We start from the raw sequence: 16,287 nt of genomic DNA, 5'->3' as shown, positions 1-16,287 counted from the left end.
AGGGGAGGGGCAGAGAGAGAGACAGAATCCCAAGCAGGCTCCGCAGGGTCAGTGCAGGGCCCCATGCAGGACTCGAACTCACGCATCGTGAGATCGTGACCTGAGCCGAAATCAAGAGTTGGATGCTTAACTGACTGAGTCGCCCAGGCTAAATGTAAAGCACTTAGCACAGTGTCTGGTCTATGGTGGGAATTTAAGTGGAAATTTTTTTTTAAAACTAAGCTCTATGCCCAGCATGGGGCTTGAGCTCTCAGCCCAAAGATCAAGAGTCCCAGCTTTCACCGACTGAGCCAGCCAGGTGCCCGTAAATGGGAATTATTAATTTGACCGTAGTTCTGGTCTCCTTCATCTCTTGCCTACTACAAAGCCTCCTACCTGGTGTCTACACCTCCAGCTTTCCTTTATTCAATCCAGCTTCCTACACTATTTTGGAGTTTAAAACTCTTCGTGGCTTCTCTCGACTTCTAGAATACAATGCCCACGAATCCATAGGGAACAGCTTGCAGTCCCTTGATCTCCGCAGAAGGTTTTAATGCCTTAAGCTCACACCGCTTTTGTGGCTCTTGATATGTGTTCCTAAACCGCTTGTGAGAGGTATGTCTGTGTCTTGCCAATCTGTATCCTGTTAGGGTGCTAGTTAGAGGCGTCATTCCTGGGGAGGGGGGCATTGGAGGTGGGTGTGGCCTCTCCATTGATTGTGCATTTCTCCCTCGAAGGCACATTTACCCCCCCTTGGGTACCTCTTTCTCTTTGACTCTGAGGGTAAGATACTCTTTCTCTCTGCAGGAGTCTGATGTATGTTTTCTAGCACTGTTTTAAACTTGGAATCATCTTGCCTATTTTTTTCCTGGCTGCACGGTTAATTTCGTCAAGGGCCATTCTTGCAATACATGGTGTGGAGGGGCCAAGGGCAGGCTACCCCAAGTGGGCCACTTTGGCCTAAAGATTATTTGCAGTTTGAAGGGGTTTGGGACAAGTCCCCTCAAAATATGCCACTTTGGCACATGGACTATTTTTTAAAATGTTTGTTAATTAATTTATTTTTAAATTTAATTTACTTTATTTAGCTATTAAAATTTTCACTTATTTATTTGTGTATGAGAGAAAGAGCATGAGAATGACTGAGGGACAGAGAGAGAATCTCAGGAGGTGCAGAGAGAGAGCGAGAGAGACTGCAGAGGCCAGAGAAGGGCTCGAGCTTACCAGGCAGGGCTCGAACTCACCAACCATGAATTCATGACTAGAGCTGAAGTCGGATGCTTAACTGACTGAGCCAGGCACTTCATTAAATGTTTATTTTTGAGAGAGAGAGAGAGAGAGAAAGAGAGAGAGAGCGAGAGAGAGAGAGAGAGAGAGAGAGAGAGAGAGAGAGAGAGAGAGAGCACAAGCATGGGGTGGAGGGCAGAGGATCCGAAGCGGGCTCTGTGTGGACACCAATGTGGGGCTCGAACTCACAAACCGTGAGATCATGATCTGAGCTGAAGTCGGTTGCTTAACTGACTGAGCCACCCAGGCGCCCCTGGCACATGGACTAGTTTGAGCTAAAGGAAATCACAACCCTGCAGGCTCAAGAGAAACTTTTGCCTCTTCAGTTTTCTATTAATCTGCCTCATGTCACTTCGACTCTTAGTCCAGCTAGAAGGACCTTAAAGGGGACAGGTGCAAATAGTTTGTTTCTTTGGGGACAGTGTGGATGCTAGAGCAGGTGCTATGGATTTGATGTCTGGGCCTTGCTACTTACTGGGTCCTTTCTTCCAGGTCTACTCCTAAATCTCAGGGTCTACATCCAGCTGCTGTGAAGAATAGTTGAGACAGGGCTTTGTAAACTTTAAACCAACACAAAAAGACTACTTTTTCCCTTTTATTACATTTCAAGCAAAAGTGACCTGGATAAAAATGACTCTTTTTAAGCAGTTTTTAGAACACTTTTTAAAACAGCACGTCCTTCCCTGCCCCCCATGGTTTGTCACCAGCTCCATGCCTTAAGCCTTTTTTGGTAAAGTGCTGCTAATAAACCACATTTGAGTACCCCTTCCCTTAGGGATTAAATGTTGATTGAAAGGTGCTCTTTATTGGTGGTGGTTCGCTGTGGTGCTTGATGATACGGTGTTAGCCAGGAATGGAGGTCATAGTCATAGGGACTCCTGTGCTTTTAATGCCCTGCCTGGCTGGTAGCCCCCCATTTACTATTCAAAGCAAAACTCATTCAAAGTTTTCGTTCATTGCTCTTACATTTTGTGGCTTCCAGGGGCTCTTTGAAAAGGAAGTAAGTATAGCAGTAACAATGCTTTGGAGAAAACTCTGTGCGTGGTAACCCGTTCTAAAACATGCGTTTTCCACATGAAATGGATTTTGATCTAAAGTGTAGTGGGAACTCATGTAGGCTGGGAATCCTCAGTATGCTATCAAAAAAAATTATTTTTTAAAAAAATTCCAACCACCTCTTTCTGTTAATGGAGAAGAAATGGTTCTACAGCTGCCCCTGGGGTGGCACAAAAGGGGGATAGATGAGGCATTACTGTATCTTGTCCCGCTGCCTTGGAATATATGTTTTCTTACATCGGGAATATATTAGGAACCAGGAATCATTGACAAAAGACTATGACAAGCCTTTTTTTCTCAGAGAACCACACGTAGACTGTGAAGTCAAGTCTTGTAAGTCAAGCCGGCGTGGTTAGGATGGAGAGTCCCATGAGTCGGTGCTGGTGGTTTTGATTTGATCGTGTAAACAATAACATAGGGGGCACCTGGCCGGCTCAGTCGGTAGAACATGCAACTCTTGACCTCAGAGTTGTGGGTTCAGGCCTCACTCACCTTGGGCTTGGAGCCTACTTAAAAAGAATATAGTAAAAAAAACTTTTTTTGAAAAAAAGCGTGCTTCTGTTATTTGGGGGCACATGCATGCATGAAAGACATTTGCCATGATTTCCAATTAACTGTAGATAGCCAGACCTTAAAGACTTTTTTCTTTTTTTTTAGGGAGTGACAAGGAGATGATTATATATTTTTTAAAATCATTATTCCGGGGAGGGGGGAGGGGGGAAGACAGGTGGTGGTGATGGTGGAGGGCACTTGAGGGGAAGAGCACTGGGTGTTGTATGGAAAACAATTTGACAATAAAATATTATGGAAAAAAAATCATTATTCCTTTGTTTTAAAATCAGTGCTATCCAATAGAACTTTCTGCAATGTTGGAAATGTTCTATAATCTGCACTGCCCAACATGACCGTCACCAGCCACACGAGTACCAGTTAAGCGCAGGGAGGAAGGGTACAGCAGATGCTGGCCACACCCTCACAGCCATCCCCCAGGGTTAAGAGCCACACTCTCAGAGTCCCCTCTGAGGGCTAAGGGAACAAATAGGAAAGGCCTAGCCACAGAGCTGGCTCAGAAGCCATAAGCGGACTTCCAAGAGCTAAGCATGTGCACCAAAGGTCACAGCAAAAGCCCATTAGAAACTCATAAATATATAATACATAAATTGATACGATTATTACAGCATACATACATCATGGGTAGGCGCTTGCACAGAAGCCAAAATGCACTATAACCACCAGCTGTCAATCAAAGCTGAATTTACATATGCAGAAAACAGGCTGAAAAGGGTGCAGCTAGAGCTTCTTGGGGCCATTACCAGCAGTGGCCCCCTTTCTTTCTTGACAGTGTACTGTACTTACCTCATTCGTAAACCCTATCTGCCCATTCTGGTCTCAGGCATCCAATTCTTTGGTGCATCTGGAATGAGAACCAAGCGACCGGATAACCTATTGAACACTTGAGGTGCAGCTTTATGTGTGTGACTGACGAATGGAATTTTCAGTTCAGTTGGCTTTTAATTGATTTAAATTTAGAGAGTTTCTGTGGCTTGTGGCTACTATCTTGGGCAATATAGGTTTAAAATTTCCCCTCAAGGGGTGTCTGGGTGGCTCCGTTAATTAAGCCTCCAACTCTTGATTTTTTTTTTAATGTTTTATTTATTTTTGATACAGAGAGAGACAGAGCATGAAAGGGGGAGGGACAGACAGAGAAGGGGACACAGAACCGGAAGCAGGCTCAAGGCTCTGAGCTAGCTGTCAGCACAGAGCCCGACGTGGGGCTCGAACCCACGAACGTGAGATCTGACCTGAGCCGAAGTCGGACGCTTAACCGACTGAGCCACCCAGGCGCCCCCAACTCTTGATTTTATCTCAGGTTATGATCTCAGGATACATGAGTTAGAGCTCCACACTGGTCTCTGTGCTGACAGTGCTGTGGAGCCTACTTGGGATTCTCTCTCTGTCTCTCTCTCTGTCTCTCTCTCTTTCTCTCATCCCCTCTCCTGCTTCCTTGTGCATGTGCACTCTCTCTCTCAAAAATAAAGTTAAAAAGAAAACTTCCTCTCATCAAATATATCAAGATATGCACAAATGAGCCCATCTTCTGTGAGATTTCATAGAGTTGAACACGTAAGACCTTAATGTGTAATAATTTTCTCTACTGAGAGTCATGTGTGGGTGCACCTGTGTATGTACAGAGATGATTTTTTAAAAAGATAGATTAGTCTTAAAATAAATAAAATAAAAAGATTGGTAAGTCTTAAGATAGAGCTGTGATGTCTCAAATTAGGTGAACATATACCCAAATAAGTATGTCTTATGTCTTCTTTAAGTTTGCTCTAGCACTCGGTTTTTGCTGGCACGCGCATGCCCTGAAATCCGCACACGTGGCAGCAATGCTAATTTTGATGATTCTGTTCTTGAGGCCCATGGTTTATTTCATTGTCCTACTTCTGGCCATTGACACATCTGAAGGAAAACTGAGTGACCCCACTCATTGGCCTGGGAGATGTGTAAACTCAAGCTGAGTCTCGCTCTGTTAGACTCAGCCTGTGGCCTTTTGATGTGTGGTCAGAGTGTGGGGTAGCCAGGCATCAGATGGAAATTAGAGCCGTTAGCTTCCACACAGATCCACCCAAGTCTGCTGGCTAACATGAGCAGGGGATTACCCGGTACAAGAAATAGTTCTGAAAATCGTGCACTTGGCAGTTTTTATGGCTTTATATTTCCATGACTTGTTAAGAGATATCGTGTTATAATTACATAACTCCTATAAACAGCAACCACTTGTATTTTTATACAGTCTCCGGAGCACATGTATGCATTCTCTGTCGACCCTCCTAACATTTTGGTGAGGTCGTAGATACTGTTACTACTTTTTTCTAGACTGTCCGGAGTCAAGTGGCCAGTCCAAAGCTGTGTGGCTAATAAGTAGTACATCCAGGGTGTGAGGGGGTTAGATGTGGGCCCATCTTCCTCTTCCCTGGCCTCACAGGTAGGGAAGGAAGCAGGTATAAAATCTGATGCGTGAGAAGGTAAAACAGGGTTTCCCTGGCTCTTTCAGCCTTCTCACTTGTGGGGTCAGAGGACATGTGACCGCTGGCACACTGTAGCGCAGTTTCGACTTGAGCTTGTAGCCTGGGTCAGGATGATGGGGATTCTGGCCCCACCTTGAATGAGCTGTGTGCCGGGAGAATCCCTGAAACACCCTGACCTTCATTACTTCTCCCAGAGGAAGCCGAGTACAATTTCCAGATCCTTCTTTGTTGCACAGAACCAGGAAAGACTCTACATTTGTGTCGTGAGAGTGTGTGGAGAAGAAAGGATAGATCAACTTTCAGGGGCAGTTTCTGAAAAAAAAAAAAAAAAAAAAGCATTCTTCAATTATTCCTGTGTTTTCTTTACTGGAAACCCTCCTGTAAGAGTAGAACTGATATTCCTGATCTAAAAGCTAAGTAGGAATTCTCTTCTATTTGATTGTTTTAAGGATGTGTTCATTAAATGTATCTCTAACATGTCTTCTATGCCAATTCTTTTTTTTTTAAGTTAATTTATTTATTTTGAGAGAAAATGAGAGTGGGGGAGGGACAGAGAGAGAGAGGGAGAGAGAATCCCAAGTAGGCTCCACACTGTCAGCTCAGAGCCTGACTCGGGACTCTGTCTCATGAACCATGAGCTCATAACCTGAGCTGAAATCAAGAACTAGAAGCTTAACCAAGTGAGTCACTCAGGATCCTCTTTTCTGCCAATTCTTAATCTTCTATCTCCTCTCCATACTCTAGCCCTGCCCCTTCAGCCTTTCCTGTATTTTGTTTAAAAGTCACGGAGGAGAGTGATGTTGTCTCTTTCACATTTTTGCTTATCTATTTATTGATACTTGCTCAATATATTTAGAGTAGATCTTTGTTTCCTTCGGTTGTTCCCTTTCATCCTTAAAAAAAAATAAAGAAAAAAAAAGAAGTGGATTTTCACCTGTTATGGAATTCAGATTTCTATTGCCATAAGTCAGCAAAAACGTTGGTCAAGGTTAGGAATAGGTCAGACCTAAAACACTTCCTGGCAACGTCGTCTTCATAGATCAGGAGAAGTCTTGTGGCGCTGATCTACTTGGTAACTTACTTGGAACAGCGCAAGAGGAGCCCCGCCCTGAGGTCATGGCTCAAAGCAGGACTTACAATTTCAGGGCTCTCTCCTGGAGAAGGTGTGCTTCTGAGGGAGCCCAACGTGGCACCATCTATGGCAGTAACTGGTCCAATTCTCAATACTCCATGTGACTTGAGGGATTCAGAGTATGCCATCAAGTTTCGAATGTGGAAATAAGCATCATTGTGCAAATTATTTATCAAATCCTTGGATGTCTGAGAATGTGGGAATGGAAAGCTTTCATGCTACTCATCTTTGTTAGTGGCCTTCAAAAGGTTATGAATTGTAATCTAAGTTGGAATGATCTTATTAATTTTCTGAATACATTACGTCTGACAAAGGGAGATCACCATGTGTGGTTGGACTAACCTCCTTCTGTAGTGACTAGCAGTGATAGTAGAATATTTCTCAGCATTTTCTCTGAGTGGGGATTAATTATGGAAAGTGTTTGGAATTGGAAATTAAAGAATTGTCTGGGGTGTTTTGTTTTTTTTTGACACCTTGTTAAATTATTTCCTCTTTTGACCTAGTGATAGATACAGCGATGCCAGTGATGACAGCTTTTCAGAGCCAAGAATAGCTGAGTTGGAAATAAGCTGAAACGAATACATGACTTGGAATAATCAGGACTTCCTGAGAGGGTAAGATGGAATCCTCCTCAAGTATTATGTGTTGGTCTCACAGATCAGCTGTTGTCCTGGTGGAGAAGGGGGCCTTATAGGACTTGCCTTGTAGGAATTTGCTCTCTTATGACGCTCCTGTTTGACTAACATAGGGAACAGTCAGACAGGAGTATCCCAGGGATTAGTTAGGGTAGGCTTAACAACCCATCATGCTTTTGGGAAACTGGGATGCCCCAGAGAAAGCTCACAGTTGGCCTGGAGAAAATGGAATGCACCTAGGGCCAGGAATCAATATGTAAGTGCACTTGTAAATGTGTTTCCCGGGGGCTGTGGTGCTTAGAGTAGTGATAGGTCAGCAAACTTGTTCTGCAAAGGGCCAGATAGTAAATAATTTAGGATATGCATACTGTGTCTGCTGCGACTGTTCCACTTTGCCATTTATAGAGGGAGAGCAAGCCTAGATAACACATACATGAAGGGGCGTGGCTTTCCCAATAAAACTTTATTTATAAAAGCAGTTTGCTGACCCCTGGTTTAGGTCCATCGCGGAAAAGCAGATTTCCTTGGATTTGTGTAAAATAAAATTGTATTTTATGTCTTTGTAGGGAGATGCCAGAGCCTGGGTTGGCTTCTGAGGGGAGCTTATTTTCTCCGTGGCTCTTTAAGCTTTATTAAATTCAAGCTCATAGGCAGATATTGCCTGAGACAAGTCTAGTGTTATGGCAGGCATTGAAGTAGATGGACAGCTTTCCTTAGCAGGACAGAAACTTCTGGAAAGATTATAAAGAGTTAATTGCTCTGGTATGAGCTCTCTTCATATTTCACTTTGGAGTAGAATAGTCACGTTCACTGGGAAAGCTTATCTCTCTCTATTTAGGTTTGCCTCAAACATGGAAACCTTTAGGAGCAAACCAAAATGGTAGAAAGGCTAGTTGGAGGTATTCTAAGACTTACATTATTCAGTTTCTGAGATTGCTTATACTTATATCCTTTTTATTTTTTTTTAGTCTCTGATGGAACTGAAGTGAAGATCAAGGAACTCTCTCAAGAAATCACCATACTTTTAAAGAATCTCTGTTTTCCACGAAACATTGATGTAAAGCCTCAAAGGGGATCTATTAATAGATGAACCAGAACCAAAGTGCTAGTTTCCTTTCCATTCCAGAGGCAGCCTTTGGTTCTCACAAATTTCTGTAGCTAATTAAACTTTTCCCAATGACCTCTTGGGGGAGAAAATGTGTTTGTGTTTTGTCCGGCGGCAGCGTATGGTGCTGGCCCAGAAGGGAGCAAGGACCCGGGTAACCCGACCTTCCTTGCGCTATATGAGAAGACTGACCCGGACACGCGGGATAGTGATTTTTGAGTAAAAATGGAGTCATTCTGTGAGCTGGAAGTCAACCACACGTTTGGGTGTGGCCCGAGTTTCTTTCAGTTTGTCACTGCTTATTTGTAGTTACAAAGAAAATTAAACAAGTCGAAGACTAGGGATAGCAAGTAAGGCAGGCGGGCAGAATTTAAGGGGGAATAAAAAATATAGGTATATGTTAATTGAGGTGAAATTCACATAATGTAGAATTAACCATTTTATCTTATTATTTTTTAATGTTTATTTATTTTTGAGACAGAGCCCAGCACGAGCAGGGGAGGGGCAGAGAGAGCGGGAGACACTGAATCTCTGAGCTGTCAGCGCAGAGCCCAACGCGGGGCTCCAACTCAGGAGCTGTGAGATCGTGACCTAAGCCGAAGTCAGACGCCTAACTAACTGAGCCACCCAGGCGTCCCGCAGAATTAACCATTTTAAAGTGAACAGTTCAGGGTATGAGGTCCATCCACACTGTTGTGCGACCACCGTCGGTATCTGTGATGCCCCTCAATGCTCCGCTCGATTTCCTTGAGAGGACAGCCGTTGCGCACCAGAGCTTTCTGGTGCTGATTTAAAATACTTTAACTGCCCAGTTACCTTTTTGTATGTGTGCTTGTTTTTGGCCTTTTAACTTTTTTCTCTTAATGCTGTAAGGTGTTACAGAGTTATTTTGTAAGACGCTACAGAAAATTCATCCTGCAAACACAGGCAGAAGTCAAAGGAGTAATTCTGGTAAACAAAAATATTAAAGAGCTCTAGGGCTCCACTTGAGAAAATTGCAGCTTGAGGATCACTAGAGGCTCCGAATAAAAAGCTCACAAGGTAGGTTAAAAGCCGGAATAGGCCTCTTAGAGAGAGGGATTTAAGCACGAGGGCGGGAGTGGGGAAGGCATACTTTAACATCACAAAGCTGCGGGTCCTCTGGCTTAAGTGGAGGGTTTCAATGGTGCTGATTAGGATTTCTAAAGTCACTTTTTAACGGAGTGCTTTCACTGTGGCTTAAAGATGCATGTAAATAGGACTGGAAGAAGGGCGTTTAAAAACAATAAGCCAGACTTTCCGTTGTTGCTCCATGAGGTTTTTCTCTTTTGGAGACACTCCTTGCTTGAACTTGGAATCCATTAAAGGTTGGTAGTAGGTAGTAGCATGGCTGCTTAGGACGGTGGGGCAGTTGTGGGACCTGGACACCTAGGAAGTTATTCTAAATCTGTCATTTAAGAAATGTATCTTGAGCCGCCAGCCTGAGCCACCCATGGTGTCAAGTGTGGAGGGAAATGAAGGCAAGCAGAATTTGCCCCTGTAGGGCCCCAGGGCAGGCTGCCCCAAGATGGGCCACTTTGGCATGAAGATTCTTTCTAGTTGAAAGTAATCCAAACCCAGCAGATGTGGGGAAAACTCTCGGCTTCCCGTCAACTGCCTAAATTGTACCTTGGAGAGAAGAGTGCCATTAACAGACTCCCTTTTACCTAAAAACCTGATCTGCATAATAGAACAACTTTGTCTTTCAAAACATCTCCCTTTCCTTCCTACTAATGGTCTTTCTCCCCTTTGTGACCTCAGGCCCCTCCTCCTCCCCTTAGCTTGGCTAAGCTCCACGTTGCCTTATTATCTGTGGAATTTCCATGTCTATGTGGATTCTCCTTACATGTGCTATTAAGTTTGATTTATTCCTGTCAATCTGTCTGATGTCAGTTCGATTCTTAGTCTGGCTAGAAGGACCTCGAAGGCCACAGGAAGGTCCTCCTCCCCAACACCCCCATAGTATGTCTTTTTGGCGTAAGAATTATTTTAGGCTGATTTTAAAGAAACAGCAGACATCGGAAGAGCTCTGAAAACCGACTAGAAGTTCTCTTTTGTGTGCTGGAGGTATACAGGTCAGTAAACTGCTCTTCTCCTATTAATCTGTCTTGTATTATAGGGGATGTCTTCCAAACAGGGCTTTGATGGAAATAGAATTTGAACTTGGTGAACTAGTTTTTACCACGAGGCTTTAGTTTTTAAGGTTCATGTCCACGAAAATCTCTAAACCAGGTGGCATATCTATGGATGCCATTCCATTTTCTCTCTCCCCAGTGGGGCTCCCTTTCCATCCTGGTAGCTTCCTTGTGTTGCGGGGTAGTTACTAAAGACCACCACACTACGAATAGAAGTGAGGCATGATTTTATTACAGCCGCATGCTTTTATTAAGGCCGGGCCAAACCTGATGCCCCTGGTGTTAAGGAGCAGAGAATGGCCCCAAACAAAGGGGGCAGTGAGATTGTATGGACAGAACACGTCATCATTTAGTTAACCAATTGCAATCCATAGCATTCCATGGTAGCCAGTTACATTGTAATACACAAACGCCATCTTTGGCGGGAACACACCCCTTCAAGTTTCTTTGTCCCTTCAAAATGATCAATCATAGTTAGATAAGATATTGCGAGATGGGGATGAGTTCTCACCAGTTAACTCTGTCTTTGCCAGGTCTTAGTAAAGAGGCGGGGTTGTGCTTAGCAAGCAGGCGGAAGTTACACCTTCTGAGAACTAACCGGGAGCTCCATAGGCTTTTATCTCAATGTTTCAGCAGTTACCATGCAGTTAGAACAGTGAACAGGGAGATGCATTCACAAAGCAATTTACAGAAGCCAAAACAGGCGGTTAATGATTTTCCATTTTACTCGGGTCTGTTAACCTACAACACTTGGTACTACCTTCTCCTCTGAAAAGAATACTGGTGACAAGTTGGGGAATCCAGGTGGCACTGTGAGGTGAGATAGTTCGTTTATAAGCCTTATCGTCAAGTTTGAAGCTTCCCATCCTTTCTTTGAACAAAAAATTGTTTTGAAAATAGATGTATTGCTTTGATTTGTTTTCCCAGGGAGAGACTATGCTTTCAGCTAATACTCTGGGAGTATTCGATATTGAGGGTAAGACAAAACCTAGAACCTGGGAGCGCCTGGGTGGCTCAGTCGGTTAAGCCTCTGACTCTGATTTCAGACTGGATGTTGATCTCATGGTTTGTGAGTTCCAGCCCCGCATCAGGCTCCAAGCTGATGGTCCGGAGCCTGCTTGTCATTGTCATTCTCTCTCTCTCTCTTGCTCGCTTGCTCACTCGCTCTCAAAATAAAGAAATAAACTTAAAAGAAAAAAGCCTAGAACCTGGGGGCTGGCGCCCGTCTACCAGGAAATCACCCTTTTCCCACGCTGAATCACCCTCTCAAGAGGGTTCTCTGAATTAGCAAAACCTGATCACATGCCACAGACCAGGACGATGAAACTACTTATAATGATCACTTCTGTAGAGATTTGAATGGCAAGAGATTAATATTTAGTTGAAAGTATCTACATTTCAGGAGGAGCAGTTTCTGAATTTATTGGCACAGCCAAGTATTGTTTAAATGTCAAACTTGAGAAGTATGAAGACTCAGAAGTAATTTTCAACCCACAATGTGACTTCTTCGTTGCCACCATTGATTCATACCAGGAAGATTTCTGATAGGATGGGAGTCTTCATGGCTTTTGAAACACTTCTGCTTTTCTGAGTGAATCTCACAACTCCATGGTTTTATCTCATACACATGATGTTTTTCTTCTGTTCTCCATTATCTTTCCTTTGTTCCAACTTTCTTAAGCATAACTCTTTGACTTGGTGTGAAGGGAGATCTGTTTTTTAACTGTTGTCTATGGCTGTTTTCCTGCTACGTTCGCAGAGCTGAGTAGTTGTTGGAGACCCACAAAGCCTAAAACATTTACTATCCGGGGCTTCACAGAACCAATTTGTGGACTTAGCTAAAAGGAACGCTGCAAGGAAACTTCTTTACAAGTCTCTGATGGAGTCTCAGCTTTCCAAATCTTTACGTATAGTGAAGACGGTTCTTTCAAACATTTTAAAAGCATTCCCAACATGAAGTTCCACATTGAAAGAGTACAGAAAAGTCTCTCTTAAACTTCCGTCTTCAGCCACCTAGATCCTTTCCCTGGAGGCCATTTTATCAAATTGTTCTGGGTACTTCCTGCTACATACCATGCACAGAGAGGATTGTTTCACCATCATGTTTAAGCAGCATTCGTCTTGCAGATGAAATTATATTTCCCTATTTAGTGAAAAAAGAATAATCATGAGATACCGAGAAACAATGCACAAGGGAAAGGTCAGTACTTTGTTCAGCTGGTGACAGATACTGTGCGCACTGCGGGCCCAACCCTGAGCTGCTGCAGCAGACAGGACGGGGGACCTGTGTGGTCCAGCGGTGCAAGGGCCTAATACAGTGCCTGAACCAAATCCTGACGGAGGAGTAGGAGTCAGCCAGGTGCATCTTTGTCATTGGCATTAGCGGGACCAATCGTTGGCTACCCCAAACATTTCCCAAGGATGCTCCTGAGACATAGTGTGAGCCCACTTCCTCAAATAACACTGCCCAGATTTGGAGCATCCTGAAAACTGAGTCACCGTGAGGCCGCGAATGGGCAGAGATGCTTTGGTGGTGAGAAACCCAGCTTCGTGCTCTTCCCTTCTCTACTCCAGCTGTGCCATAGACCAGCGCTATCACAAACATAAAACCTAAAATAAGACAAAACGTGAGCCACATGTATTATTTGGAATTTTCTAGTAGCCATATTCAAGAGTAGGAGCAGGTGAAATTAATTTTAGTCATTTACTATAAACTTCAGTAGTATAACAATATAATTATTATACTACTATTATATTAATTATACAGCACAGCTCTAGATTCTATGTAAAGAGGATGTACAGATCTACAGCTTGCTCATGGCAGAATCTCTGGGTATATGTCACAAGTATATATATTACAGAAGTATATATATTAATATCTAAATGCATCTCATGTTGGGTTATGCATATTTTTGTTTGAGGTGCAAAGGGGTTCAAGAAGCCTCCCCCAGAATGTGCCACTTTGGCCTGTGGATTATTTTGAGCTGAAGTCACTTGAGACCCTACAGGCTCAAGAGGAACTTTTGTCCCTCCCTTAACCACACAAAAGATCTAAATTGAGCGTCTTTCCCAGAATAAGGGTTATTAGAGAGATAAGTCTTAGTCATGTGTATGGCAGGGCAAGCATCTAATTACCAAACATCTGCGCTTCTTACCGCCCTGTGAAGGGCATTCCTTTCCTCTGAACTCCCAGATCCCTACCTCTCTCCTTAGTTCAGGATGACACAGACCTCCTTGTACCTGACTGTCTTTGGCAATTTCCATGTCTATGCGAGTTCTCTAAATGTATGCCTATGAGGTTTGATTTTCTGCTGTTAATCTGACTCGTGTCAATTTGATTCTTAGTCCAGCCAGAAGGACCTTTGAGGGGACAGGAGTTCTTGCTCCCCAACAAGGTGAAACCGGTATAGTGCAGTCATGCGTGAGGCTTACTATTGGATTTGCTAATCTGCCTTCTTGCTGTAGGGTTTTTTGGTGGCTCCCCAGGTACTCTAGCCCTACCTTTGCCTCTGGATTTTGAGAAAGTGCTTCCTTCTTTCTTCCTTACAATTCTCCAGATCCCACATAGAGTTCTTTTCTTTTCTTTCTTTCTTTTCTCTCTTTCTTTTCTTTCTTTCTTTTATCTTTTCTTTTTAATTTAAAATTTAGTTAGCTAACATACAGTGCAATATTGGTTTCCGGAGTAGAATTCAGCGATTCATCACTTACATACAACACCCAGTGCTCATCCCAACAAGTGCCCTCCTCACTACCTGTCACCCGTCTAGTCCATCCTCCACCTGCCTCCCTCCATCTATTCCCAGTTCTCTATTATTAAGAGTCTCTTGTGTTTCAAGGGGTGGCTGGGTGGCTCAGTATGTTAAGCATCTGACTCTTGGTTTTTGCTCAGGTCATGATCTCACAGTTAGAGAGTTTGAGCTCTGCATCGGGCTCTGAGCTAACATTGTGAAACCTGCTTGGGGTTCTCACTTCCCCTCTTTCTCTACCTGCCCTCCTCTCACTCTATCTCTCAAAATAAATAAATAAGTTTAAAAAAAAAAAGAATCTCTTGTAGTTTGTTTCCCTCTTTCCTCTCCTACCCCCTTCCTATATGTTTATCTGTTTTGTTTCTTAAATTCCACATATGAGTGAAATCATGTGGTATTCCTCTTTCTGTGATTGACTTATTTTTCTGAGCATAATACCTTCTAGCTCCATCCACATCATTGCAAGTGGCAAGATTTCATTCTTTTTGATGGCTGAGTAATATTCCATTGTGTATATATACTGCATCTTCTTTGTCCATTCAGTCGATGGATGTGTGGGCTCTCTCCATAGTTTGGCTATTGTTGATAATGCTGCTATAAACATTGGGGTACATGTACCTCTTCAAATCTGTATTTTTGTGTCCTTTGGGTAAATACCTACTAGTGCACTTGCTGGATCATAGGGTAGTTCTAGTTTCAGTTTTTTAAGAAACCTCCATACTCTTCTCCAGAGTAGCTGGACAAGTTGGCCTTCATACCATCAGCTCAAGAGGGTTCCCTTCTCTCAGCATCCTCACCAACACTGGTTGTTTCTTGTGCTGTTGATTTTAGCCATTCTGACAGGTGTGAGGTGCTATCTTATCATGGTTTTGATGTGTATTTTCCCGATGATGAGTGATGTGGAGCATCTTTTCATGTGTCTGTTAGCTATCTGGATGTCTTCTTTGGAAACGTATCTATTCATACTTCTCCCCACTTCTTCTCTGGGTTGTTTGTTTTTGGGGTGTTGAGTTTTAGAAGTTCTTTATAGATTTTGGATATTAACCCTTTATCAGATATGTCATTTGCAAATATCTTCTTCCATTCCATAGTTTTATTGATTGTTTCCTTCACTGTATAGAAGATTTTTATCTTTATAAAGTTCCAATAGTTCACGTTTGCCTTTCTTTCCCTTGCCTTCAGTGACGTGTCTAGTAAGAAGTTGCTGTGGCTGAGGTCAAAGAGGTTGTTGCCTATGTCCTCCTCTAGGATTTTCATGGGTTCTTGTCTCATATTTAGGTTCATCCATTTTGAATTTATTTTCCACAGTGAGTTCTTAAAGAGAGAAAGGACACAGGTTAGTTGGGTTTGCTGTTCTAACAGTTATCACTCTACCCTTGACCACTGTAGGGGAAATCTACTTGACACGTTTTTTGGGATCCCCTTAAGAACATTTGCAAGTAATGAGGTGTTTTTTTTTTTTTTTGCATTCAAAGATGAATAGCACTGACAGTAAAAGCTACTAATCGCCAATGTAGTACTTCTACATTCTTTTTTTTTTTTAAGTTTATTTATTTATTTTGAGGGAGAAAACGAACAGGGGAGGGGCAGAGAATGAAGGAGAGAGAGAGAAAGAGAGAGAGAGAGAGAGTCACAAGCAAGCTCTGCACTGCCAGTACAAAGCCCAGTGTTGGGCTGGACCTCACGAACTATGAGATTGTGACCAGAGCCAAATTCAAGAGTCAGAGGCTTAGCTGACTGAGCCACTCAGGTGCCCCCTATATTCTGTCTTCAAAATAATTTATCTGAGCAGAGTTGTCACACAATGTTATATTCGCTTCAGGTGTACAACACGGTGATTCAAACATTTTTGTCCTTGATATGGATATAGTTTAGAAAATAGCAGACCCCCTGGCAAACTTCGGGTAGAAACTACTGGTGACAAGCAAATTTTGCCTTTCTAATCATTACCATGTAAGAAAATGGAATTTTTAATGAAAGAAATGCTGGCATATGGATAATTCAATTCAAACATTAAAAAACTTTTTTCATGATTTTTGAGAGAGAGAGAGAGAGGATCACAAGCAGGAGAAGGGCAGAGAGAGACAGAGACTGAATCTGATGCAGGCTCCAGGCTCTGAGCTGTCAGCAGAGAGCCCAACGTAGGGTTCGAACTCATGAAC

At 43.0% G+C, this 16,287-nt stretch overlaps 1 protein-coding gene across 2 annotated transcripts in view; it reads left to right on the top strand.

The window, feature by feature from the left end:
* CTPS2 (CTP synthase 2) overlaps positions 1-8,318 on the top strand; it is a 94,735-nt gene extending 86,417 nt beyond the window's left edge. For both annotated transcript variants that reach the window (XM_029930728.1, XM_029930729.1), the window contains exons 18-19: positions 6,990-7,100; positions 8,090-8,318. In XM_029930728.1, coding sequence (XP_029786588.1) covers positions 6,990-7,059 — 70 coding nt within the window. In that variant the 3' untranslated portion in view covers positions 7,060-7,100; positions 8,090-8,318. The remainder of the gene's footprint in view (positions 1-6,989; positions 7,101-8,089) is intronic.
* Positions 8,319-16,287: the final 7,969 nt, after the last annotated feature.

This window comes from Suricata suricatta, chromosome X (genome assembly GCF_006229205.1).
Source record: "Suricata suricatta isolate VVHF042 chromosome X, meerkat_22Aug2017_6uvM2_HiC, whole genome shotgun sequence".
NCBI lineage: Eukaryota > Metazoa > Chordata > Mammalia > Carnivora > Herpestidae > Suricata > Suricata suricatta.
The sequence above is the reverse complement of the archived record's forward strand: the minus strand, read 5'-3'. Positions and strand labels throughout refer to the sequence as shown.